The following is a 25,315-nucleotide window of genomic DNA, read 5'->3' as shown; positions in this document are numbered from 1 at the left end:
CAAACTAAAAAAAATTACTTTATTTAAATGGACCACGACTGGGCTGTGTTTAACCAGCTCTGTGAGGAATAGGACCCTTCTTTATTTTACACGGAATTATTCACTATAAGCCATCAAACATTCACTTTGAAACATCTTGTGATGAGAAATGAATGGAATCTCGGCGTGAGATATAATTGGAATAATGTAATTTTCAAGATGAATAAATTATACGTTGAATAATGTAATCATGCACGTGTTTAATGTCTTGCATCAGAGGACTCCTAGCAACAAGATGTAAATGTGTGGCAGAGCGCCCTTGCTTCCTACCTGTGATGACATTTGGTCAACGACAGACACTGTTTCATCCGGGGAGAGCTCTGGAAGATCAAAAGCCACTTCAACATTTTCCTGCAGAATGATAAAGGATTTGTTTTAGTTTGCGCAATAATAAGTGAACTAAAAAACACAAATGGACAGTGAGAAATGAAATTGCCAATCCAATGTGCTTTGTGCTCATCTAAGGAGAAAGAACACTTCGAAATCAAATATCTGGAGGGGGAGATTGTACTTGACGAGGCAGAGCTGACTGCTGTGAGCTTTACCGTCAAGATTACTTGGTTTAGAATGTCATAAGAATAAACGCCCAAGGTGTAACAACATACATTTTAAAAATTACGGTATTATATGGATCAAGATATGCATAGACAGGATTTTGAGGCCATGCCCCTCGAGACACAATAGGTTCCAGAATATGCTATTGCATTCCATCCATAATGTAGCCATTTCCTCTTTCTCCGATTGAACTGGAAAGGGGCGACCACTCGGTCCCCCCGAACGTATGGTGGAGTACCCCGATCCCCCCGGGAGGCCATCTTGGGCGGGAGGCGAGTCTCGGCTGGTATGCCCGAAGCGGCGTAGCCGGGGCGCGCCTTTTCCCGCCCTGGAGTGGGTTGTCCTAGACGCTGACGCCGCCGGCCACGCCCCCGGGGGGCAGGCGGAGGCGGGTTTACTCCCGCCCGAAGACGGATAAAAGGAGGAACAAGCCAAGAAAGCATCCTCTTGTTCCTGTGCTCTGAAGCTGCACCTCCCCGCTGCACGTGAGCTCGAGACGGAACGAAGAGCCAATTTTGAGCGTTGTAATTTTGTTCTTGTTTTACAGATATCTTCGTTGGAGAATGCCGGGCAAGAAGGTCAGAAAGCGGGTCGGTACCGATCAGATGCTCCGCATGCTCGTAAAGGAGGTAGCCGAGTTGAAGAAACAGATGGCGGTAAAGAACGGGGAGGGAGGCCCGAAGCGAATCGTCGGACCAGCATTGCCGGGAGTAGTCCCTAGCGGGAGAGGCAAGAGGTCCAAGAGGGTGGCACCTGGGGGGGAGGCCCCGGTTCCCGATACACCGATAGAGGAGCCAATCCCGGTTCCGAAGGAGGGGCATCCGATCCCCGTGGTAGTCACCCCCGTGAACGGAGAAGATATGCCTCCCGAGTTGGCTGCACAACTGGCAGCGTGGTTGGGAAAGGATAGTGAGGGCACCACGGCGGACGACGCCAGGGCAGTAATGAGGCAATTGCGGGAATCTAGACAGGCTGCGAAGGCACCATCTTCTGTTCCCCCGCAGGTTCCGGTGGCTGAGACAGCAGCAGGCGCAAGTTCGGCAGCAAGTACAGCACCTAGTTCAGGTAAGCGGCTACTGCCGATTGCGGGGGAGGGGTCTGTACCCTCGCGAAGGGAGGAAGTGGCCCAGCATGTTCCACTCGAAATGAAGGAAAAGATTTGGGCTGATAAGTATGTGAACATGTTTTCTTTGCTTACTGACCATTACGAGATCGAGCATGTGAAGGCCCAAAAAGAGCTTATGCATCCGAGTGTTTGGCGCGCAAAAATGGCCGCCTTTAAGGTCGACGAGAACATAGGTACTTGGGGCAGAGCGTTTGGCATTTTCACCTCCATTATGGGTGAGCGAAGGCCTGAGTTGTTGACGGAATTGCCTATTTATCAGACACGTATTATGGAGTATTCTCTAGCGTACGAGGGCAATCAGTGGTTTTGTTATGACAATATTTTTAAGAAGGCTAAGGAGCACGACCCAGCTCTAACTTGGGATTGTTATGACTCCATTTCTTGGCAAAAAATGGAGAATTCAGGCATGTTAAAGGTACCATTGTCGGGGGGTATCGGGGGTGAGTCTTCCCGCCAAACCTCTGGGACACCCTTTCGGACGGGTGCAGGTAACGAGCATCACTCGAAGTCGAGTGGCAACGCAGGTAAAAAGGGGATTTGTTGGAATTTTAACAGGGGAAAATGTACAAGGCCTCAGGGGTCATGCAAGTTTAGACACCAATGTGGGGGGTGTGGACAGTCCTCTCATCCCGAGACCATGTGCAGAGCCAAAACGGGTGATAACGGTGGTAGGGGAAGCGCCAAACAGGTCTGAAATAGTCCGAGGGGCGCCTTTACCTACCCCGGTTGATACCATGGCAATGATTCCTTGGCTCAATGAATACCCGGATCATGTCTCCGCTGGGGTGTTGCGAGACGGGTTTTCGTATGGTTTCCGCATTCCAGTGGGGGATTTTCAGGGTAAAACAAGTTGTAAGAACCAACTGTCGGTCCTGCAGCATACGGCGGTGGTACAGGTAAAGATTGGGAAAGAGGTGACTCGAGGGCGGGTTGCCCGTCCATTCGATTTACCACCGGTTGCTAACTTTGTTTGTTCCCCCTTAGGGGTGGTCCCCAAGAAGGACCCGGGTGAGTTTAGGCTAATACATAATTTGTCAGCCCCACGAGGTCTTTCCGTGAATGATGCGATAGACCCGGAAGTGTGTTCGGTGCGGTACGCATCTTTCGATGAGGCCGTCGCCATGTTGAATCGCCTGGGGCCCGGAGCGCTGATGGCCAAATCAGACATCGAGTCAGCGTTCCGGTTGCTCCCGGTACACCCAGACGATCAGCGTCTCCTTGGTTTCATGTTTCAGGGTCGCTATTACATGGATAAATGTATGCCAATGGGTTGCTCCATATCTTGTGCTTATTTTGAGAAGTTCAGTTGTTTTTTGCAATGGGTATTCACAAGAAAGACGGGTTTTCAGCATGTGATGCATTATCTCGATGACTTTCTGTTCCTGGGGGCAGCCGAGGATCCAGAATGTGGACAGGCTTTAAAAGAGTTTTGTGTCTTAATGAATCACTTTGGCGTGCCATTGGCACCAGGTAAGACTGTGGGTCCCTCGACTTCACTCGAGTTTCTGGGGATCGAGCTCGACTCGGAGGAAGGTTGTTTTCGGTTGCCCAAAGAGAAGGTGTTGAAATTCAGGGCATTCCTTGAAACATGTATTCGAGAGACTAAGGTAAACCTGCATCAATTGCAACAAACGGTGGGCCAGTTGAATTTTGCCCTTAGAGTAATCCCAATGGCCCGCCCCTTTTCCCGCTCGATTGCACAAGCCATGGTCGGCCTTAAGGAGGGACATCACCGCACGAGGCTCTCGGCAGAGATTCGCCAGGACATGCGCATTTGGTTGGCATTCCTGGCGGATTTCAATGGTCGAATTGTCTGGAACAAGCCGGCGGTGTCCTCCGAGGAGCTGGGGCTGTGGACAGATTTGGCGGGGAGTATAGGTTTTGGCGCCATATTCGGTACGCAATGGTCGGCTCGGAAATGGCCGACATGGTGGCATGAGTGCGGGCTGACAAGTAACATTGCTTTCCTCGAACTCTTCCCTATTTTGGTGGCCCTGAAAACATGGCCTGAGGGGTTCCGAGATCACTCTGTGGTGTTCTGGTCTGATAACATGACCGTGGTTGAGTGTATCAATAGTCAGGCAGCACGTTGTAAATGGATTCTGAGACTGCTTAAAGAAATTGTATTGTTGTGTATGCAGTTGAATGTGCTCTTTAGGGCGCGACATGTCCCAGGGGTGCTGAACCAAGCGGCTGATGCGCTTTCTCGTTTCCGTATGCAGGCCTTCTGGGGTTTTCTGCCCACAGCGGACCCGGTGGCGGCACCCTTTCCCGAAGCTCTCTGGTCTCTCGGTGCCCCGAACTACAAAACCTCGTGGGAGAGAGTTTAGCACCCAGGACAAGGAAGGCATATGAAGGGGCGTTCCGTTCCTATTGGTCCTTTTTGGGTTCTGCTAGGGGGGAGCTTTGGGGCCAGGAAGAGCTTGTCGTAAAATTCTTGCTGTCTTTACATCAGGCAGGCAAATCAGTAGCTACGGCCCAGAGGCATCGGGCCGCCATTTCCTTTATGGCAAGGGCTCATGGGATCCAGGACCCGACAGCGTCTTTTGTGGTGCAGAAAGCGCTACGTGGGTGGCAACGCCTTGAGGGTCGCAGAGTAGATGAGAGGCACCCGATAGGTCTGGATAGGTTGGCCCTGTTATTATCCGTACTCCCTGCGACATGTTCATCCCGGTATGAAACAGTGTTATTCCGGGCCGCCTTTGCGATAGCATTCCATGGGGCAATGCGGGTAAGCGAACTGGTGGCGAAGAACAAGCGGGATACGGTGGGGGGACTGTGCCGAGAGCACATTCAGGTAAAGAGGGAGACAATGACTGTCTCGTTTGTCAGGTCCAAGGCCGATCAGGGTGCGATAGGGGATTGTGTAGTAATACATCGGATTCCCGGATCTCCCATGTGCCCTGTTGTTTGCTTAGAGGAATATTTAGCGCAGAGGGCGTCATCATGGGGGGGGGACCTTGTTGAGGCACGCTGATGCCACCCCACTGACGAGGTTTCAGTTCCAGCGGGTGCTTGCAATGGCGCTTTCGGCCGCGGGCTTGAACCCCGGCGAGTTTGGGACCCATTCCTTTCGGATAGGGGCTGCTACTGAGGCTACAGCCAGGGGTCTGAGTATAGAAAAAGTGAAACGTTTGGGGCGTTGGTCCTCGAATTGTTACAAAAGGTATGTGCGGTTGCACATGTTGTGAAGCTGCTATCATGTACTCACGCTTCTTGTTTTTGTTTGGTTTACAGTTTCGCAAGCTTACGAGGCGGGGCGGACTGTGCAGTCGACCCGACACCTGGGAACCAGCGGTCAAACATCACCGGCTGCGGAAAAAGTGGTGTGGGTCGTGGGCCACTCATACGTGAGGCGTGCCGCAGACGTATTCAAAGCAGGTGACATGATTCACATGGCTGGGGAATACGGGTACAGGGTGACCTTCTATGGAAGGGGCGGGCTCTGTATTGACCAGTTTCAATCCTTTTTCGAGGGTTTGTTAGGGCGGACAAGGTCACCGCCGTCTATAATCATAGTCCATCTTGGGGGTAATGATTTGGTGACCACTGGTAGACGAATGCTTCTCGAGGCAATGCTTTCCACTGTAAGTTGGTTGGCGAGAAGAGTTCCAGGGTGCACAATTGCATGGTCCCATATGATTCCACGAAAAGTGTGGCGGGGGGCGATTTCGGTTTCTGCTCTGAATCACTCAGTGAAGAAAGTAAATAACAAGTTGGGTAGATTGTTTCGTTCAAGTGCACTGCATTCTATTCCGCATGGTTGTATCAAGGGGGACAGTATGTATTTGGGAGATGGGGTCCATTTGTCCCGGGTGGGGAATGAGTTACTCATAGGAGACCTCATAGCTTGGCTAAAGAGTTTAGAACATGACCTTTAGGCAGGAGTTGTTGTGGGGGGTCCGGATAGCCGGTCAACTATCCGGCCTGTGGCGGTAAGGTCATGATCGTGAGCAGTAATTGGAAGATCCCTATGGGGGGGCGTCACCCATTACGGATGGGAGCACCCGGGGGAGGTGGCCATTGGCCCCTCAACGGGGAGGCGGTCCCTTCTAAGGATGGGCCGCCGAAAGAAAAGGAAAGGCGGTCAAGGCCCCTTCCATGATAGGAGGGGCTACGGGCCCCTCCTGGGGAATTTCCCGGGGCCAGGACACCTGCGACGGCAGATGTGGTAAGTTGTGTGGGGTGGGGAGGGGGTTTACGCTACCTTCTAGACACCTCACACGAGTCCTCGGACGACCTTTAAATGGCGTCGAGTTCAGTGGGGCCCCCGTCAAGTCAAGGGAAATTGGTAGATGCATTTGAGGTACAGCCTCTGTGCGGTCGCCCCTCCCAAGTGGGGGGGGTAATTCTGGTTTAGGGATCTGACACCGGTTACGACCTTGCCGTTGGCCCTTAACGTTAGGATGTACAATTTCAAGGTAAATGTTTTGTAGGATGTTAGTTCGGCTAGGAGAACCTTTGTATTAGAAATATGTTAAGGTTAGCCAAACATCGTAATGTGGAAATGAAATTGTACATAATATGAAACTGTTATTTTAATGTTTTGATTTTGTTTCATATTTTAATAAATACGGCCGGGAGGGTCACTCCCTCCCGCCTTCCAAAAGTTCAGAACCGTTTCCGTTTTCCCATCCTTGGGGATTGCGTCGAGAGGGGGTGGCGGGTATCTCAGCAATATGGAAAGGGGCGACCACTCGGTCCCCCCGAACGTATGGTGGAGTACCCCGATCCCCCCGGGAGGCCATCTTGGGCGGGAGGCGAGTCTCGGCTGGTATGCCCGAAGCGGCGTAGCCGGGGCGCGCCTTTTCCCGCCCTGGAGTGGGTTGTCCTAGACGCTGACGCCGCCGGCCACGCCCCCGGGGGGCAGGCGGAGGCGGGTTTACGCCCGCCCGAAGACGGATAAAAGGAGCAACAAGCCAAGAAAGCATCCTCTTGTTCCTGTGCTCTGAAGCTGCACCTCCCCGCTGCACGTGAGCTCGAGACGGAACGAAGAGCCAATTTTGACCCACCCACCAGCCCCTGAAGACAGCAAGTGGTTTTTTAAATAAAGTTTTGATGTGGTAACTCTATTTCTTACAGGTTGTGATGATGGACATGTTATTTGTGTATGCAATAAAGAGAATGATCATCTAGAGTATGTTTTTTCGAATAAAGTTTTGCACTAGTGTTGATCAGTAATCATACGTGAAGTAGTTATGGTTGTCTTTTAATTTAGTAATTTAGTTAATTGTCGTATTTATTTTGGTCGGGCGGTAAGGTCATGATCGGTGAGCAGTAATTGGAAGATCCCTATGGGGGGGCGTCACCCATTACGGATGGGAGCGCCCGGGGGAGGTGGCCATTGGCCCCTCAACGGGGAGGCGGTCCCTTCTAAGGATGGGCCGCCGAAAGAAAAGGAAAGGCGGTCAAGGCCCCTTCCATGATAGGAGGGGCTACGGGCCCCTCCTGGGGAATTTCCCGGGGCCAGGACACCTGCGACGGCAGATGTGGTAAGTTGTGTGGGGTGGGGAGGGGGTTTACGCTACCTTCTAGACACCTCACACGAGTCCTCGGACGACCTTTAAATGGCGTCGAGTTCATTGGGGCCCCCGTCAAGTCAAGGGAAATTGGTAGATGCATTTGAGGTACAGCCTCTGTGCGGTCGCCCCTCCCAAGTGGGGGGGGTAATTCTGGTTTAGGGATCTGACACCGGTTACGACCTTGCCGTTGGCCCTTAACGTTAGGATGTACAATTTCAAGTTAAATGTTTTGTAGGATGTTAGTTCGGCGAGGAGAACCTTTGTATTAGAAATATGTTAAGGTTAGCCAAACATCGTAATGTGGAAATGAAATTGTACATAATATGAAACTGTTATTTTAATGTTTTGATTTTGTTTCATATTTTAATAAATACGGCCGGGAGGGTCACTCCCTCCCGCCTTCCAAAAGTTCAGAACCGTTTCCGTTTTCCCATCCTTGGGGATTGCGTCGAGAGGGGGTGGCGGGTATCTCAGCCATACTAATTAGTTGAGTTTATATTGAGTAAGTCTGAGCGAAACTTTCCATTTCCGGGGTGAAATTTGAAAATTTGCATTAGTTGAACTTCACTAAATATTATAAAATTTCACCTTATGCTAGTTTATGTATTGTTTGGCCACTCAAATTAGCGTTTGCTAGTATCTTCTGTGAATTTCTTATGACGGAAATTGTCACTCGAGATACTAGCAAATCACAATTTGCAAAATTTTGTTTATTTTTACATAATTATCCTGATATTTCACACATTAAAAAAAGGATAATATCACAAGCTTCATATTAAGTTCTAACATTTGCACAGTGCAACTTAAAGGCTTAGCTGTCTGCCTTCTTTGATAAAAACGGCTTTCAATGCCAATTCCTAGACTGTAAAATGGTGGTGTCAACTAGCAACCTGACCACACCCTAGAGACCCTCATCGACATTAATGTTGTTTATGTCATATAGGGGCATATTAGCAAGGGCCATATCGCCGCTATAGCTGCACTTTTTGCCACTAAAGCTGCAATATTTTTATCGCCCTATCAGCAAGCTGTCGCTAACAGCAGTTAGCGACAGCTTTTAGGCGATAGTGCCCGGCTTAGGGCCCGCTTTGCATGTCAGCGATATTTATTGCTAATGACATGCAAAGTGGACGTACCCAAACTGTTAGAGACTGAAAGCAGCCGCTAACACAGCTATCGCCTATTAGCAAGGCAGGCAAAGCGATAAAAAAAAAACACGCTTAGCACAATTATCGCTATAATCTAACGCCTGCTAGAAACATGACTTAACTATTTATCCAATGGGAGGTGAATTGTCAGGTTAAGTCCCCATTGGCGTTAATGCGTGAATATCAATGGATTTCCAGCGATATTCACGCATTTTGCCGCTATCTCTGGATATTTTAGCACAATGGATAAAAACGTTGCTAATAGAATGTTTTCTCCGCTAACATATCCAGCGATAAAAAAAATGCGCTAAGCGCATTTTGCGATAAATATCGCTATTCCTTGCTAATTTGCTCCTTAGTGTTTTCCACCATCCACCAAACCCTTTGTTTACAGAGCTACTAACTACCAAGTTCCTAAGCACTGCCATTGCTAAATATTGTACACTGTTTGTTGTTGAGCTACTGTACTCTTGCAAATAACTACTAATACAATGAATTTAATGATGCATTATTATTTATTCCTAAGAAATGGTTCACTGGATATTAACTTGGTGAGAAATCTTGCAGGAAACTTAATTCTAAATCTATTGACAATAACGCATTAAACTCTGTAGTTGAGAAGTTGCATTTTTTCACGAGAAATGTAACAACTGGGTCTTTGGAACATTACTTTCTCTGGTTTGTAGTTCAACCCTGGGTTACTTTTTTCAAACTATTTTAAGTGATGGGAGCTTTCTGATTCTTCTATATAAGAGTTTCATCTCAGCAAGGACATAACTCTTGGAGGCTCCTACGTTTTTGACTGTCCTGTCTTTGGCCTGGTTTTAGTCTTGCTGAATATTTTCCAGAAAGGAGTTCCAAGTGACATCATATGTAATCAAAGTGTAGATCAAATATACAAAGATGTTACTTGGAACACATTTACTCCATCAGCAATGTTGCGTTATGCATGCCCCTATGCGTACCCGTACTCTATAAGCTGCTCCCCTGGATCGTAGTGGGAGAACATTTGTAATGGATTTTAGGATAATTCACCTACCTCAATATACTCGGTCTAGCTCTTTTCTCCTACTAAAACTATGTCCAATTCCCTAGCACATTTCTGCATCTCCCTCCTTGCTTCCCTCTCTACTTTTCTTACATTTTAACACCTTGGCTGCTAATGGTTTTCCCCTCCTTTGCTGATCCTAATCGTACCCCATTGTTCGTCATGAGCATGGAAGGGGTTAAAACAAAGAACATGTGACAGCTGCAACCTTACTGTATCTCCATCAGTAGCTCCTCCTGACAGCGTTAAATGAATACTTTGGCACCCTTCCCTGCCCCCTATGACTTTGCCCCACTCTCCCTCTTCTGTCCAAGTGCTGTACTTTCTGTTCTCTAGGACGGTGTGTATAACAGGCACCGTTATGAAAAATACTGGTTCAGATCACTGAGAGAGGATGTGGTCTGACAGCTAGACTGCTGACTTTGGAGCTGGGAAACCAAAGTTCGAGCCTCGGGTCGACTCCACATCCTGTGATTCTGGGCAAATCAGTTAAACTCCCTGTGCCTACCAAAAAATGAATGTGTCCTTGTGTAACACAACTGTTGCTCATGTAATGCACTCCAATACCTTTGGGTTGAGTTTGCGCTATAAAAATCAGCACAAAAAAACCTGTGAGCTTAGAGAGAAACCCCAGACAATTAAAGGTCTGCACTGCCTAGTGGAGGCAGTTGGTAGATTCAGAACATCACCTGCCTTTCTCCACCTCACTCTGGTCTCCAAACACCTGAGTGATGCCTACTATCTACTGAGGCTATTATGAGCATCAGGTGAGTTGATAGGTCAGCTTACACCTATTTACATCTTTAAAGCCTGGTTTTACAATTGACTTAAAAGTATGTAAATACAGGGTTTTGAATTAAGAGTTGAAGATAGCAGCGTCTAATGGAAGCCATAGACAAAATAGTCATTTGCTACTAGATAAACATAATACAGCTTGTAAATAGTCACAACAATGTTTGCGGACATCAGATCTAAGCTAGAATTTTTTTTTCCCCCATCATATTTTTCTGACAATAAAGGATCAGATGTACAAAGCTTCTTTGAGATTGCAAACAACTTTATTCACAGTATCGTCTCGATTGCGAACACCCAAAAACTTTCTTTAGTGTACAAAAAGCAAACTGTGATTCAGTAACTTGCTACCAAATCACAATTTGGGTTTGCACCCCAATTCTAGTATGGTATTTGGAAGGGGTGACTGTAGGGCATCCTTTACAAATACCGAATCACAATTGTATGTAGTAATGTTTTGTGAATCGATTGCAGTTGCAAAATAGTAATACTTTACCACCAATTCAAAACTGGTAGTAACCCATTCAAAAATGAAAAGGGACTTACATGGGACCCCTTTCCCTTCGAAAATTTGAAACAAGATATATTTTGAAGAGCTGGGATTGATCTTACAGACCACTCTAAACTCCTAAAAAATGAAACTAGAACATTACATTTTCTTTTTTTTAAAGGTATCCCAATGTAGCTCCTAGCACTGAGACTCACTTGAGGCAGTCAAAGATTCCATTCCTGCTATGCTTGTGTTGCTTGTTCTTTCATTAGCTTTCAACACCATTTCTCATGCAGTTCTGATCAACAGACTGCTTGGGAATTGTGTCAGAGGTACCATACTGCAATGGTTGGCTGAGTTTTTTAGAAGACCAGATCCAAATTATCACTCTGGGTTCTTTCAAATCTCTGTGGGTTCCTCTCACCAACAGAGTACCCCAAGGTTCATCGTTCAGTCCAACATTGCTTAATATATATGTTGCTCCTTTTGCGAAGAATGTCAAAACATATGGCTTTGAAGTAGTCCCTTATGCCGACAATACTCAGCAGATCATTTCTATAGGACAAGACACTGATGGTAGTATGCAGCATTTTTAACCCCTTCCGTGCTCCCGTCGGCCAGTGCTGCTATTTGCCAACGGCCGACGCAGCCCGCTCACCTAATAGAACGCCCGCACCGCAGCGGAAAAACCGCAGCTGTTAAGACGTTAAGACTGTATGAGGGATAGCGCTGCATGGATAGCCAGTAACTGTCTCCAGTTGAATAATGAGAAGACAGGGGTTCTGCTCTTTGGCAAAGCGCAACATCTCTGGTCTCCTGGCAGGTGGGCCCATGCCCGCCACTCGGCAAAGAATCTAGGCATAAATATTTACCATGGAATGATCATGAAAAGTCATGTAGCCACAACAAAAGGATTATGTTTTGCTTCCATGAGTCTCCAGGGGAAAGTTTTCCCCTGGCTTCCTGCCTTAGCCAGATAAACGCTGGACCAGGCACTAATAATTAGTTGTCTAGACTGCAGCAATGCCTTGCTAGACTAAACTCCAAGTCGTGCAAAATACACCTGCCCGATTAGTTTGTAACCTCCCAGCAGGCTCTCTCGCTGCTCCCATCCTCAGGTCCCTCCACTGGCTACTGGTCAGAAGCACATTTCTTTAAGATATGCTGCCTCATCGAGGAAAGCTCTATTAGGCAGTGCCCCTCAGTACCTGAAGGACAAATTAAGTTACTACTGTCCTGCTCGCACTTTGAGATCCTGAGACAAGGCACTTTTGACCATTCCTTTTACTCGTGCTTCAAGATATGGGGGCAGAGCTTTTTCTTATACTACTCCAAAGGCATGGAACCAACTTCCTGGCTACCTTCGTAGATGTGTAGAATTCACTTAATTCAAGTTATTGGTAAATACCTGGCTATTTTAATGAGCAAGAGACACCTCCGGGTGTGATATGCTCCGCTTGATAAAATGAATGTAACAACATAACGGTGCACAGACATAATATCGAGTCCAAAATATCGATTGGACATAATATCGAGTTTTAAATATTGGTTGGACAAAATATCGACAGGACAGAAAATAGATATCAAAAATATCGTTTTTAAGGTAAGTGATATAATATCGACTGTTAAAAATATAGAAAGGTAAAATATCGAAGTATATAATATAGATTGTTAAAAAGATCGATTTTTTAATAATATTTAATTTTTTATAGTGTTTTTTATGTTATAATATGTGTGAAAAGTGTTTATTTATGTTATAATTAATTTTAATTAATGACATTTTGTTTTTATGATTTTTGCGTAATTTAAATCTGTAGTGGGTTGTGGGTTTATAGGGGAATAGGGTGGGAAGTAATTTAATTATAATTAATTTAATATGTAAATGTATTCATTGGTATTAATTTTGTATTAATTGTTAATTAATTTATATTTGTTAATTAATTAAATTTTAATTGGGAATGAATTTCAATTAATTGATTAATTGGTAAATATGTAAATTTTACTAGTTTATTTTCTGTAGCGGGTTGTGGGTTTATAGGGGAGTTGGGTGGGAAGTAATTTAATTATAATTAATTAAATATGCAAAATTATTTATTGGTATTTATTTAGAATTAATTATGAATTAAGTTTTTATGGGTAATTAATAAAATGTTAATTGACAATTAATGTAATTTAATGTATTAATTGCTAATTATGTTAATTGTAATAATTTATTTTCTGTAGCGGGTTGTGGGTTTATAGAGGAATAGGGTGGGAAGTAATGTATTTATAATTAATTAAATAATTAAATTTATTTAATTGTATTTAATTCGAATTAATTGTTAATTAATTTTTAACTATTAAATAATTAATTGTTAATTTGTAATTAATTTGTATTAATAGGTAACTAATTGTAATAATTATTGCTAATTAGTAATTTTAATAGATTAATTATTATATTATAGTAAATTGGTAATTAAATTTAAATATTTTTTTATAGATATTTTTTTAATAATATATGAAGGGTTTACTTTCCCTAATGTTGTATTCTCTGGAGTGGGAATAGTAATTTTACCCTCACGCTATCCAAAGCTTTCCCTACTGTTTCACTCTTTGGAGTGGGAATAGTAATTTTAACCCCTACGCTATCCAACGCTTTCCCTACTGTTGCACCCACTGGAGTGGGAATAGTAAATGTAACCTCTACGCTATCCAACGCTTTCCCTACTCTTGCACCCACTGGAGTGGGAATAGTAAATTTAACCTCTACTCTATCCAGCGCTTTCCCTACTGTTGCACCCACTGGAGTGGGAATAGTAAATTTAACCTCTACGCTATCCAACGCTTTCCCTACTGTTGCACCCACTGAAGTGGGAATAGTACATTTTACCTCTACGCTATCCAACGCTTTCCCTACTGTTGCACCCGCTGGAGTGGGAATAGTAATTTTAACCCCTACGCTATCCAACGCTTTCCCTACTGATGCACTCTTTGGAGTGGGAATAGTAATTTCTACCCTTACGCTATCCAACGCTTTCCCTACTGTTGCACCCACTGGAGAGGGAATATTAAGTTTTTACCCCTAAGCTATCCAACGCTTTCCCTACTGTTGCACTCACTGGTGTGGGAATAGTAATTTTTACCCCTACGCTATCCAACGCTTTCCCTACTGTTGCACCCACTGGAGTGGGAATAGTAAATTTTACCTCTATGCTATCCAATGCTTTCCCTACTGTTGCACCCACTGGAGTGGGAATAGTAAATGTTACTTCTACATTATCCAACGCTTTCCCTACTGTTGCACCCACTGGAGTGGGAATAGTAATTTTAACCCCTACACTATCCAACGCTTTCCCTACTGTTGCACCCTTTGGAGTGGGAATAGTAATTTTTACCTCCACGCTATCCAACGCTTTCCATACTGTTGCACCCTCTAGAGTGGGAATAGTAATTTTTACCCTCCCGCTATCCAACGCTTTCCCTACTGTTGCACCCACTGGAGTGGGAATAGTAATTTTAACCCCTACGCTATCCAACGCTTTCCCTACTGTTGCAGTCTTTGGAGTGGGAATAGTAATTTTTACACTTCCGCTATAGTACGTTAATAATATTGGATATTATTTAATTATATTTTGTTACTATATATATATATATGTTTTAACAGATATGAATAACATTTTTTTTATAACTTTCATTAATATTTAATTATTATAAGCTAATTTAAGTATTTTAATTATATTTTAGTAATTAATTTTTAATATTATTTTAATGTAACATTGTTTTTAATAAAGTCGATATTTTTAAAAACTATATTTTAGTAAACGATATTTTTAACTCGATATTTTTGTACTTACCTGTTTGTAGATAGAAACTCGATATTCTGTCTGTCGATATTTTTTCAACGATATTTTTGATGGTCGATATTCTGTCCCTCGATATTATGTCAGTTATCCAACATAACATGTAGCATTATCCTTTAAGAAAAATGGCCTGCATTTATAAAATGAAGAAAAGAATGTTTTACTTTGAAGCAATCAGAGACATGGGTGTCTGCTGACCCCAGCAGGCCCCATCCCTGTGATTGCTGCAATACCTAGTGAGTCGCAAATTGTGTACTACCTCATTAATATTCAAAAGGTAAGTTGATTTGAGACCAACCAGGAGCTGCTATTTTAAAAATAAAACTGTCATAGTCTAGGAACGGCGATTTCCTAATTGCAATTCAGTAAGAATCACAATTTTGACACTGCAATTCCTCGTGTTAATACATCTGACCCTAAGTGTACACTACTTATTAAAATACAGAGCAGAAGATTGCTGCATTATTAACATTTCTCCCCATCAATAAATCCTGATTTGCTTGCATTTTTTAGTCCATGGATTATCTTTGAACTGGATCGTGAATACTCTTTTTTTTTAATGGTGGAGGTTTATTGTAACTGCGACACAATAACAAAAACATGTATGTTTTTAATTTTGGGCATTACTAGTTTGTTACAGACCCATACTAACCCAAACATATATCCTAATTCACTACGTTCTATCATTCCCCTCTGTAATACAATATTTGGGTTTGCCATATTCAGTTTAGTAGATATTCTGCAGTAAACTTATTTTTTACCTCTTGGTATCTCTCCATTTCGGTAACAAAAGCTCTTTTGTAAAATAGAGATTGCAGTCGTTCATGCCCATAGTTATGGCAAAGTTCTTCAAACGTGGCCGCCCGTTCCTTTTTCTGGTGACGTGGATTTTGGAAACCCGGAACATCCATGACCATAATGGATGCCAGAGAGAGATGACTGGAGGAAAAGCATCTGCAAAGAAACACATTATGTTAATATGACATGCACTTGGTCATGAAATGACTCTTCACTCTTTACCATGGCAGAGCTGTGAATTTGTTTCTCATATATACAACAGACAATATTACAGACCAAACATGTGTATCTCCTACAATTAGAGCCATGAAAATACTGCCTGTGACATACAAGACTTTTGTTTTATTTTTCTTAATTTTAGCTTGGATCCTAATAGTACCACAGTGTTTTAAATAACATAGCAGTATAGCACACTACTGAGGACTATAATTAGCCGTCCTTGTTTTTAGCTACTGTCTGTTGTGATTTCCGGTGGTGTTTTTTTTCAGTCCTTTTTAACATTTACACTTAAAAAAATCAGGGGTTACCAGTGTTTATGTTTTATTTTTGTTTGTTTTTTACTTGACCAAGCATGGTGTTTTCCAGTGTGTTTAAAGAAATGTGCTTGTATTTCTTTCCTCAATCATTGCAGTCCTCAATTATTCCTACATTATTTCCTGCTCTTAATTCCCTAATTCGAGCCTTTTCATTGAATTTGCTCTTTCAAATAAAATGTTGATATTTCTCTGAAGTCCCTGGTTGTCTAATTTCCTAATACTCAAATCCCTCTTACAAGCAGTCTAGCACTACCCCATGTCAAGGAGGTGCATAAACAGAAATATGTTTGTAGCACATTAAGATGTTATTGTAGCAGATGAAACGTGGTGAAAATGTAACACACATTTCTGCTGCTCTGTTCTTTAGACAAATAGTTAAGATTTGTTAAACAAAGATTTTTTTCTAGGAAATGAGATATGTAAATATAGTTGGGTGTTCCATGCTCAATTATTGAAAGCCAGTTTCACTCTGTCCATTTCTTTACCTTTAGGAATATGTCTCTTTACCCTGCAGTCTTTCTTCCCGTATGGAATCACAACGCGGTCGTTACCACGACCGCGTTGTGAAGGTGTTAGATTTTAAATCCAACACCTCCCCCCCTCCGCAAGTCGTTGTTCCGACTTGCGGAGTAATGGTATGCGGAATCACAACGCGGTTGTGGTAACGACCGGGTTGTGAATCCATGCGTGGAGATAGTTTCGGGGTAACTGTTGTTTTCCTACCTTTAGAGACCAAAAAAGAACTGGGCTAATAAATATATATTATTGCTTCCTATGGGCCTGTTCCCTTTGTAACCAGTCAAAGTAGAGAAGATTGCTAAAACATTAATATGCATACTGTTAGCTGCTTCTTTATACAGCTGCACAGTTTGCTGCCACCAAAATCCCTACACCTAAGCCAGTAAAGAAGCTTTCTCCCCTGTGAAATGTCTTGAGATATTTCCATGTGCAGTTCAACGTTTACTTTACATTGTTCGTGAGGACATAGAGAAAATGTAGGAGGCACATCATTTGAGCAATTTTACTAATCACAGGGGATTCATGGGTAATCTACGCCACCACTGCAGGTCTCTGGTCCTCCCTGTCATAAGGGGGTCACAGGTTAAGATTCCACACTAGCTCCAGGAAAATGGAAGAATGTATGCTGACACTCTTAAAGGAGAGAGGACACATTGGGATCCCAGGGCACCAATAAGTCTCACCCGTGGCACCTGACACAAGTAAAGATTTGGATTCATTAATCAGAAGCCCAGAGGCTTCCTCGGATAGGTCGAGAATCTCAAATCATATGGGGCTGACAATATTGGGTCCTCCAAGGAACAATAAAAGGTCTTCTGCGTATAAGGCTGTGTGCTCCTCCAGTCATCCTCACCAGGACCACCCCCCGGATCCGAGCATCACATCTGATAAGATGTGCAAGTGGTTCAATCACTAATGCGAATAGGAGGGGAGAAAGAATACCGTTAATGTAGACCTGTACAGTAAGCATAATATAAAGAAGAGTGACCAGTTCACCAAAAAAGTCCCAAGGCCTGTCCTCTGAAACAATGCCCCCAAAAAAGGCAATGCAACAGTATAAAATTTCTTCTCAAATTCAATTAAGATCAAGACTGCGGGAGCGGTAAGGCAATGTGCCTGGAGTCAATTGGACCCTGTGCATGAAGTGGCATGTGCTCCTTAGTGGCATGACGCCACATTGGTCTGGGTGGATCAGGTGTTGGAGGCCCGACTCAGGCGGGCAGCCAAAACTTCTTGCAAACACCTTAATGTCTGTGTTAATGAAACAGATAGGCCTAAAGGAGGAGCACTGGTCAGAGGGGTGCCCTGCCTTGGGTACCACAACAACTTTAGTAATGTCAAAGTCGGGTGGAAATGACCCTCCGTCTTCAGTTTCAGTATATGATGTCAGGAAATGAGCAAGCAGGAGGGATTGGTAGCACTTAAAGAACTCGACAGGGAACCTGTCAGGGAACCTGTCTGGGAACCCATCTTGACCTGATGCCTTACATGAGGCCAGTTCTAACAGGACTCCGTCAATCTCCTCGATCATGATTGACTGATTGAGGCCGCAAGCCAAGGAAGATGGAATCTTGGGCAGTGGAATCTCTGCCAATAGTGACGTTTCGAGTTTCCGCACAAAGGTGGGTGTCGCCCCATAGAGCGTACGGTAACAGTCCACAAAGACCTGCTCCACTTCTGTGATATGCTTGCAGCGGCAGTCTGTGGTAGCTTGATTAAAGGGTATGATTCTGGATGTCTCTTCCCTTGTTGCTAGCTAGTAGAGGAGTTTGCCAGATCTATCTCCGTGCTCATACACATGCTGCATCGATGCTATCCAACACTGTCTGGCCTCTTCTAGGGATAGCTGTTTTAATCAGGATCTGGCCAGTATCAATTGTTGGGCTAAATCAGCCAATGGTGCACCTGGGCAGAGCTCATCTCAAAGTGTAGGGGGAAGTTATCTGAAATGTCACGAGGAAGGATTTGGACATGGGTCATGTGAAAAGCGTCGGAGCCAGATAGCCAGATATGATCAACATGTGACAGTGTTTATTGTATGGGCTGCAGATGCATGAGCATACATGCACATGGAGAAGTTCCAAAGACTTATCAAGTCGGCCTAGACAGAGAGTTGGCAGGAATAGGCACAATGGTCTGGCTAGTGAGGTGTCCAAGGTATCCAACTCAGGACCAGGGACAATGTTAAAATCATCTCCAATCAGAGTAGTGCCTGGGTGAAGGGCTATTAGGATGGGTTGGAAATTATGCTGTTCGTTCTGTGGCCATCACAAGGTCCAAAATTGTCATCACTGGGAACCAATCACCCATTGTAGCGCTTGACTCTCACAAGGTAGCGAAGCTGAGCAATTCAAGGCCTACTCAAGGGAGGAGGTGTGGGCTAGTAATCACCAATCACTAGCATGCACTAATTAGCACTAAATAAATGATTGTCCAGTCAGTATTTGTTCTTTAGAAAAAGAAGTGTCAAATGAGTTTTGTAATACCAACATTACCTTTGAATGAATGTTTGTCATTATTGTAATAATGATGAACCAAGCTCAATAATGATGATAATCTAATAAAGCATTTAGCAGAAATAAGCCTCATGTCTGTGTATTTGTTTAATGTATTAGGGATCAGAATGTAACGGTAATAACAGCTCCTATAGGGCATCACAGTGAAAACGCATTGCATTGCAACCATAAAGGCAGGCCACAGAGGACGTACCCACATAAACATTGCATTTATACATTTTCAGGCCTTCCAGGACTTCTTGGATGTTACACACAGCAGAGCCCTATGGGGCGAAGTACTCCTGGCTGTAGAGAAAAATCTCCAGCTATCGGAGAGCTTGAAAAGGCTTTGGAATCCAGGGGAGGTGATCATTTTGAGGTCCCCCCAAGATAGGGTGAGGACCCAGGAAGTGGCCTATAAAGAAAGGCGGTTTTGCGCTGAAGGGTTTTGTGGTGGTCCTGTCATCCTGGGACCAGCACAGGCTGAGATACGGCCAAAAATGTATTCCGAATGCGAGGCCCTGCAAACAGGAGGTGAGTTCCATTGACAACAGTGAATACTTAAAGAGCGAATCTCCCTCTGTGCCAGGGAGAGCTGTGTTGATATTTTTGTAGTTGTCTTTTTGAGACTCATTGGACTCTTGCCAGGTTTTTCCTTTATACAACGGGGTGCCCGGTCCCACTCAAGAACCTCAGAAATTTCCTTGTTTGAAGAGCTTCTCAAGGAACCCATGCCGGCCTGCCCTCGGCAGCTCCTGCAATGGCAAACGTGTAGGCATGCAGACCTGTAGGCTCCCCCAAACATGGGCACAGGGAGCAGGGAGAGCAGGCCAAGTGGGAGGGGTGGTGGCACTACCCCATCCTCTTTAGTGATTCAGGGCCCACTGATGGGGTTCTGGACCCATTCTGTCTCCTGCAGTGGAGCAACAGCGCTCCCCCATTCAGTAAGTCACAGGAAAGCGCAATGGTGTTTTCCCACATCCAGAGCACTTGGGGTCCGGGGATGGGGTCCCGGCCCCCTTAACATAAATCTGCCAGGGGATGTGGTCCTTGGTGAAGTGGGAAAACAGGGAGTGGGTCCCACGCATGCCCTCTCCTTCAACAAAGGCTCCACACCTTCCCTGCTGCATCCCCTGGGCCATAGGCCACCCTGGTGGAAAATGATTGAATCAGTAGAGGAGATCCACGTGCTCTGAGGTAGGAAAGTAGGTCAAACATCACTAAACTTTATAATGCAATAACGTGGGCCCCAATTGTCTGAGTTGGATGATCCTAGTCTCATTTTACTCCTGGGGAGTTGCCGTAACTCTCACCACCTCCAAAGCGGGGCATTTCTCAAAAAGCTGGTCCTCCTAGTTCCTTGCATTGTCTTCTTTGGTTCTTTGTTGTTGGGTGCAGAAAGTCCATGGCTTTCCCCCAACTGGTCCTCACGAGGTGTAAGAGGGGGCAGCTTCACTGGCCCTTGGTGAAAACCACTGTTCCTGAGGTCAACGGGCAGCGCCATGGGTCCTGAGTGGGGGTTAAGGGTTACTTCTTTCAGTTCTCTATGGCAGTACCATGATCCAGCAGTGAAGTGGGTAGAAAATCCACAGACGGGATGGAGTCTCTCCCTTGTGTAAGAGTTTTTAAAGGGGAGAGGAAAATTCCAGAAGGCAGGCACCCCTTGCCAATCCTTGAGTGCCACATCACCTCTCCACCACGGTCCCAACCCTCCTCTACAGCAAGCATGGAAAGTCCAAGATGGTGTCATCCAGGAGTCACTGGTCACATCAGATCCTGGAGTCTCAGCCTCACCTCTCGCTAACATCACTGCCAGGACATGCACACTCGAATTTCAAAGAGAGCCCCTTCTGGGCTGACTCCAGTTATCTGGGCACTGTCCTTTGCTCAGTGTGCTTGGGCAGGTCCATCCCTGGTACAGAGTAAGAGTGATTGATGGAAAACATTCAGGAGCTGGGAGAAGTACTGCTAATTGCTTCTTTTGTGTGGGGCAGCCACACAAAAGAGCAAGGACAGCAACGCCACCACCCTCCTGGACAATCTCGCCAACCTCGGACTCAAACAACTTGTCACTACCCCCACCCACATCGCAGGTCACACACTCGACCCTATCTTCACCTCCAGCAAACATGTCTCATTCAGTCACACCACAGCTCTTCATTGGACGGACCACAGCTGCGTTCACTTTATCTACAATAAGACCACAATCCACAACCATCCTCAACCCACCTTGCAAAGAAATTGGAACAAAATCACCATCGACCAGATCTCCTCATCGCTTCTTCTCAACCCCCCCCGCCCACTCCTCAAACCCCGACCAAGCAGCCATTAACCTCACCCAATGGCTATCCAACAGCGCAGACATCCTAGCACCGTTGAAAAAACGTCAAATAAAACTATACAGCAAAAACGCCTCCTGGTTCAACGATGATCTTAAGAAATCTAAGAAACTCTGTCGCTCCCTCGAGAAGGCCTGGAAAAAAGACCCAAACACCAGCACCGGGGACGACTTCAAAAACGCCACCCGCATACATCACCAACTAATCCGGTCTGCCAAGAAAGCCGCATTCAAAGACCGACTAGACAACAACGCCCACAACAGCAAGGAATTATTCAACATTGTCAAAGAATTCACCAACCCATCAGCCAACTCCAACGACATCACCCCCTCCCAAGCCCTCTGCGACTCCCTAGCTTCCTTCTTCCACAACAAAATCGCAGACATCCACAACAGCTTCGACAACCGACCCGGAGACCAACCCACCCAACCTCCTGCAGGAGCTTCACCCCCCTTGAACGTCCTTAACAATTGGAATCCAATCTCCACTGAGGACACCATCCGCCTGATGAACTCCATCCACTCAGGATCCCCAACTGACCCATGCCCTCACCACATCTTCAACAAAGCAGACTCCATTATCGCACCCCATCTCCGAGACGTCATCAACTGCTCCCTCAACTCCGCCACCTTCCCGGAAAGCTGGAAACACGCAGAACTCAGCGCCCTTCTGAAAAAACCCACAGCTGACCCCAACGAACTCAAAAACTACCGCCCCATCTCACTTCTTCCATTCCCGGCCAAAGTCATCGAGAAAGCTGTCAACAACCAGCTCGCCACCTTCATCGAAACCAACAAATCCCTCGACTCCTCACAGTCCGGCTTCCGAGCCAAACACAGCACTGAGACCGCACTTATCGCAGCAACAGACGACATTCGAACTCTACTGGACAACGGAGACACAGTCGCCCTCATCCTCCTCGACCTCTCCGCTGCCTTCGACACAGTCTGTCATAGCACCCTTCTACAGCGCCTCAAAAACGTTGGAATCCAAGGAAAAGCACTGGAATGGAACACCTCGTTCCTCACCGGAAGAACCCAGAGAGTCCGCCTCCCACCATTCAAGTCAGAGGCCTCTGAAGTCATATGCGGCGTGCCACAAGGATCTTCACTCAGCCCCACCCTCTTCAACGTATACATGAGCCCCCTCGCGGCCATCGCACGCCAACACAACCTCAACATCATCTCCTACGCTGATGACACCCAACTGATCCTCTCACTCACCAAAGACCCTAACACCGCCAAAACCAACCTACATGAAGGAATGAAAGAAGTAGCCGAGTGGATGAAGCACAGCCGTCTGAAACTGAACTCAGACAAAACAGAAGTCCTGGGATGACTCTTGGTGGCCAGCTGCCCTTGGAAAAGCACCCATCCCAACTGACCACGCACGGAACCTGGGCGTCATCCTGGACTCCTCTCTCTCGATGACCAGACAAGTCAACGCCGTCTCTTCATCTTGCTTCAACATTCTTCGCATGCTCAAAAAAACATTTCGCTGGATCCCCACCGAAACTAGAAAAACGGTCACCCACGCACTGGTCACGAGCCGCCTAGAATATGGAAACACCCTATATGCCGGTACCACCGCAAAACTCCAGAAAAAACTCCAACGCATCCAGAACACTTCAGCCAGGCTCATACTAGACATCCCGCGTAAAGAACACCTCTCTGGTCACCTGAAAAACCTCCACTGGCTCCCCGTAAATAAGAGGATCACTTTCCGCCTCCTAACCCACACACACAAATCACTCTACGAACTTGGACCCGAATGCCTCAACACACGACTGTCCTTCTACTCCCCCTCTCGTCAGCTACGATCCTCCAACCAAGCCCTTGCCACTGTACCTCGCATCGACAAAACCACCATGGGAGGTAGATCCTTCTCCTACCTGGCAGCTAAAACCTGGAACACACTTCCTACTCACCTTCGCCTTACTCAGAACCACCTAGCATTCAGAAAGCAACTTAAAACTTGGATATTCGACAAGTAATCCCCCACCCTTCCTCAAGCGCCTTGAGACCCTATGGGTATGTAGCGCGCTATATAAATCTCTTGACTTGACTTGACTTGACTTTGTTCCTTCTGCTGGAGAAAACGTAATTTAACTGGGCACAGCAAGGCAAAACAAGGCATGGGCTCTGACGTTGAGCTAGGAAAATATGTAAACTTCAGATAACTCATACGATGGACAGTTACCATTTTGGAATTTACATATTGGGTGTACTTGCACAGGTTATACTCTAATTAAAGATTTCAATGGTCTCTGTAGGCCAGCAGGGAGTGAAACTACACCCTAAGGCAGTTCCATATTTTATAATCAGATGCCACTACAGGCAAAACAGTAAAGCACACTGACTTTACCTATTGGTGTACACTACCATTATAAGGCTTACCCCGGGTAAACACCTAATCCTGTAGAGTCCCCATTGTGCCAGGTTGCCTGTGTCCTGTTACAGGACTGTGAACAACAGTAGTCTCCAACGTGCAGTGTGCACCTGTGTGCACATGCCTGTGGACACATATTCATGTGTCGGTCAAGTGCCCTTCACCCTTGCTGTGTTGCAGTGACCTTTCTTAAAAGACGGACACTGGTGATAAAAACCTCCAGTCCATTTGCCATGTGATTACCGTGGGAGAAACATGGGTAGTGAGACTCACCCACAGTAATAAGTCCAGAAACCAGTTCAGAAAAGCAAAAAATCCAGGCGTACTTAAGGGACAGTGCCCAGTGCAACAGGCAGTAATGGAGTAACTGCAGAGTTGGTTGAAGCTGCAGGTGGGGAACCTAAGCTGAGAGAGGATTATAGGGTCAGCCCTCAAGGCAGCCCTCAATTCCTCACATAGCACGACTAGGGGTCAATGTGGGTAGCGGATACCACCAGAGGAAATACCCTATGCAGCAGAATAGCCATACGCCAGGGGCCTTGGGAATAGTCAGAGTGAAATACCCAGTCGTAGCTGAATCGACCAAGGAAGGAGCATTGCCTGCCCAACAAGTGGGTCTCTTAAAGCAAAACTACTTCCGAGCGGATACGCTTCACAAACCATAGGACAGTGGATCATTTAATACAGTCTAGTACACTGTTAACATTCGATGATAGGACCTTATCTATTAGAGACCAGATGGGGGTTGGTCAAGGTGGGCACCCAATGAGGGAGTGGTCCGGATACCAGGTGTTAGGTGGCCACTACGGGCCAGAAGAGGCAGAAGAGCACAGTGAACATGAGCCATATACCAGGACTGTGGTGACTATGTGCTTAAGTAAAACAAATTAAACAATAAAGCAATCACTACCCACCCAACTCCACCCAACTCAACCTCACCCCACTCTTTTAACCCTGAAGTATATTTTGCCCCCATCCAAAACACATCAACAAACAACTAGGACCTGAGTAGGTCTATAGGCCCCAATTGCCCCAGAGAAGGATACTCGTGCCCAACAGCAATTTAAATATAACATATTCACATGGAAACAAAGGAATGTCATTCATCCCCAGCCCCTTACCACCCCTAACAATGCCCCAGATATTGTATTTATCAAGGTAGCACTGCATACAGATCACTGTTCACAGGGTACTGACAGGATCATTTAGCGTTACACAAGGCGGCGGTTGTTATGGAGACAGCTCCTGGTCATTTTTCTGGGTACTAAAAATGTCCAGAGGGGTGAATAATGGGACTTTAGGTCAGGGGTTTCCGTCATGCCAGCTTTCTGGGGAGGACTTAGGGGGATAACGCATCCTCCACAGGCCGGGTCGAGCATTTTGGGAACAGGGCCCCTTCCTATGAGGAGGTATAGCCACATAGTCAAAGGGCACCTCCCCCCACCTGGGTATCCACATTCTCCAAGACACATGGGTGTCATAGGTCCATACAATCTGTCACCCACTTCCCAGCCTGCGTGGGGGTATCAAAGAATTGGTCGTTGAGTTAAAAATTACTTTCAATTGAGCAGGGAAGAGGATCATATACTGGAGGTTAAGGGCTCAGAGCTTCTATTTGACGTCTTCAAAGGAGCATCTGCCAAGCTTGACTGCACTTGTATAATCTGTAAAGATCATGATC

General features: G+C 45.6%; 1 protein-coding gene across 1 annotated transcript in view; it reads right to left on the bottom strand.

Moving 5' to 3' along the window:
* Positions 1 to 252: 252 nt before the first annotated feature.
* LOC147679554 (unconventional myosin-XVIIIb-like) overlaps positions 253 to 25,315 on the bottom strand; it is a 675,984-nt gene continuing 650,921 nt past the window's right edge. The window contains exons 16-17 of the mRNA XM_086942460.1: positions 15,321 to 15,513; positions 253 to 390 (exon numbers count right to left, since the gene is read on the bottom strand). Coding sequence (XP_086798586.1) covers positions 253 to 390; positions 15,321 to 15,513 — 331 coding nt within the window. The remainder of the gene's footprint in view (positions 391 to 15,320; positions 15,514 to 25,315) is intronic.

The sequence above is a fragment of the Lissotriton vulgaris genome, chromosome 11 (genome assembly GCF_964263255.1).
Source record: "Lissotriton vulgaris chromosome 11, aLisVul1.2, whole genome shotgun sequence".
Taxonomy (NCBI): domain Eukaryota; kingdom Metazoa; phylum Chordata; class Amphibia; order Caudata; family Salamandridae; genus Lissotriton; species Lissotriton vulgaris.
The sequence above is the reverse complement of the archived record's forward strand: the minus strand, read 5'-3'. Positions and strand labels throughout refer to the sequence as shown.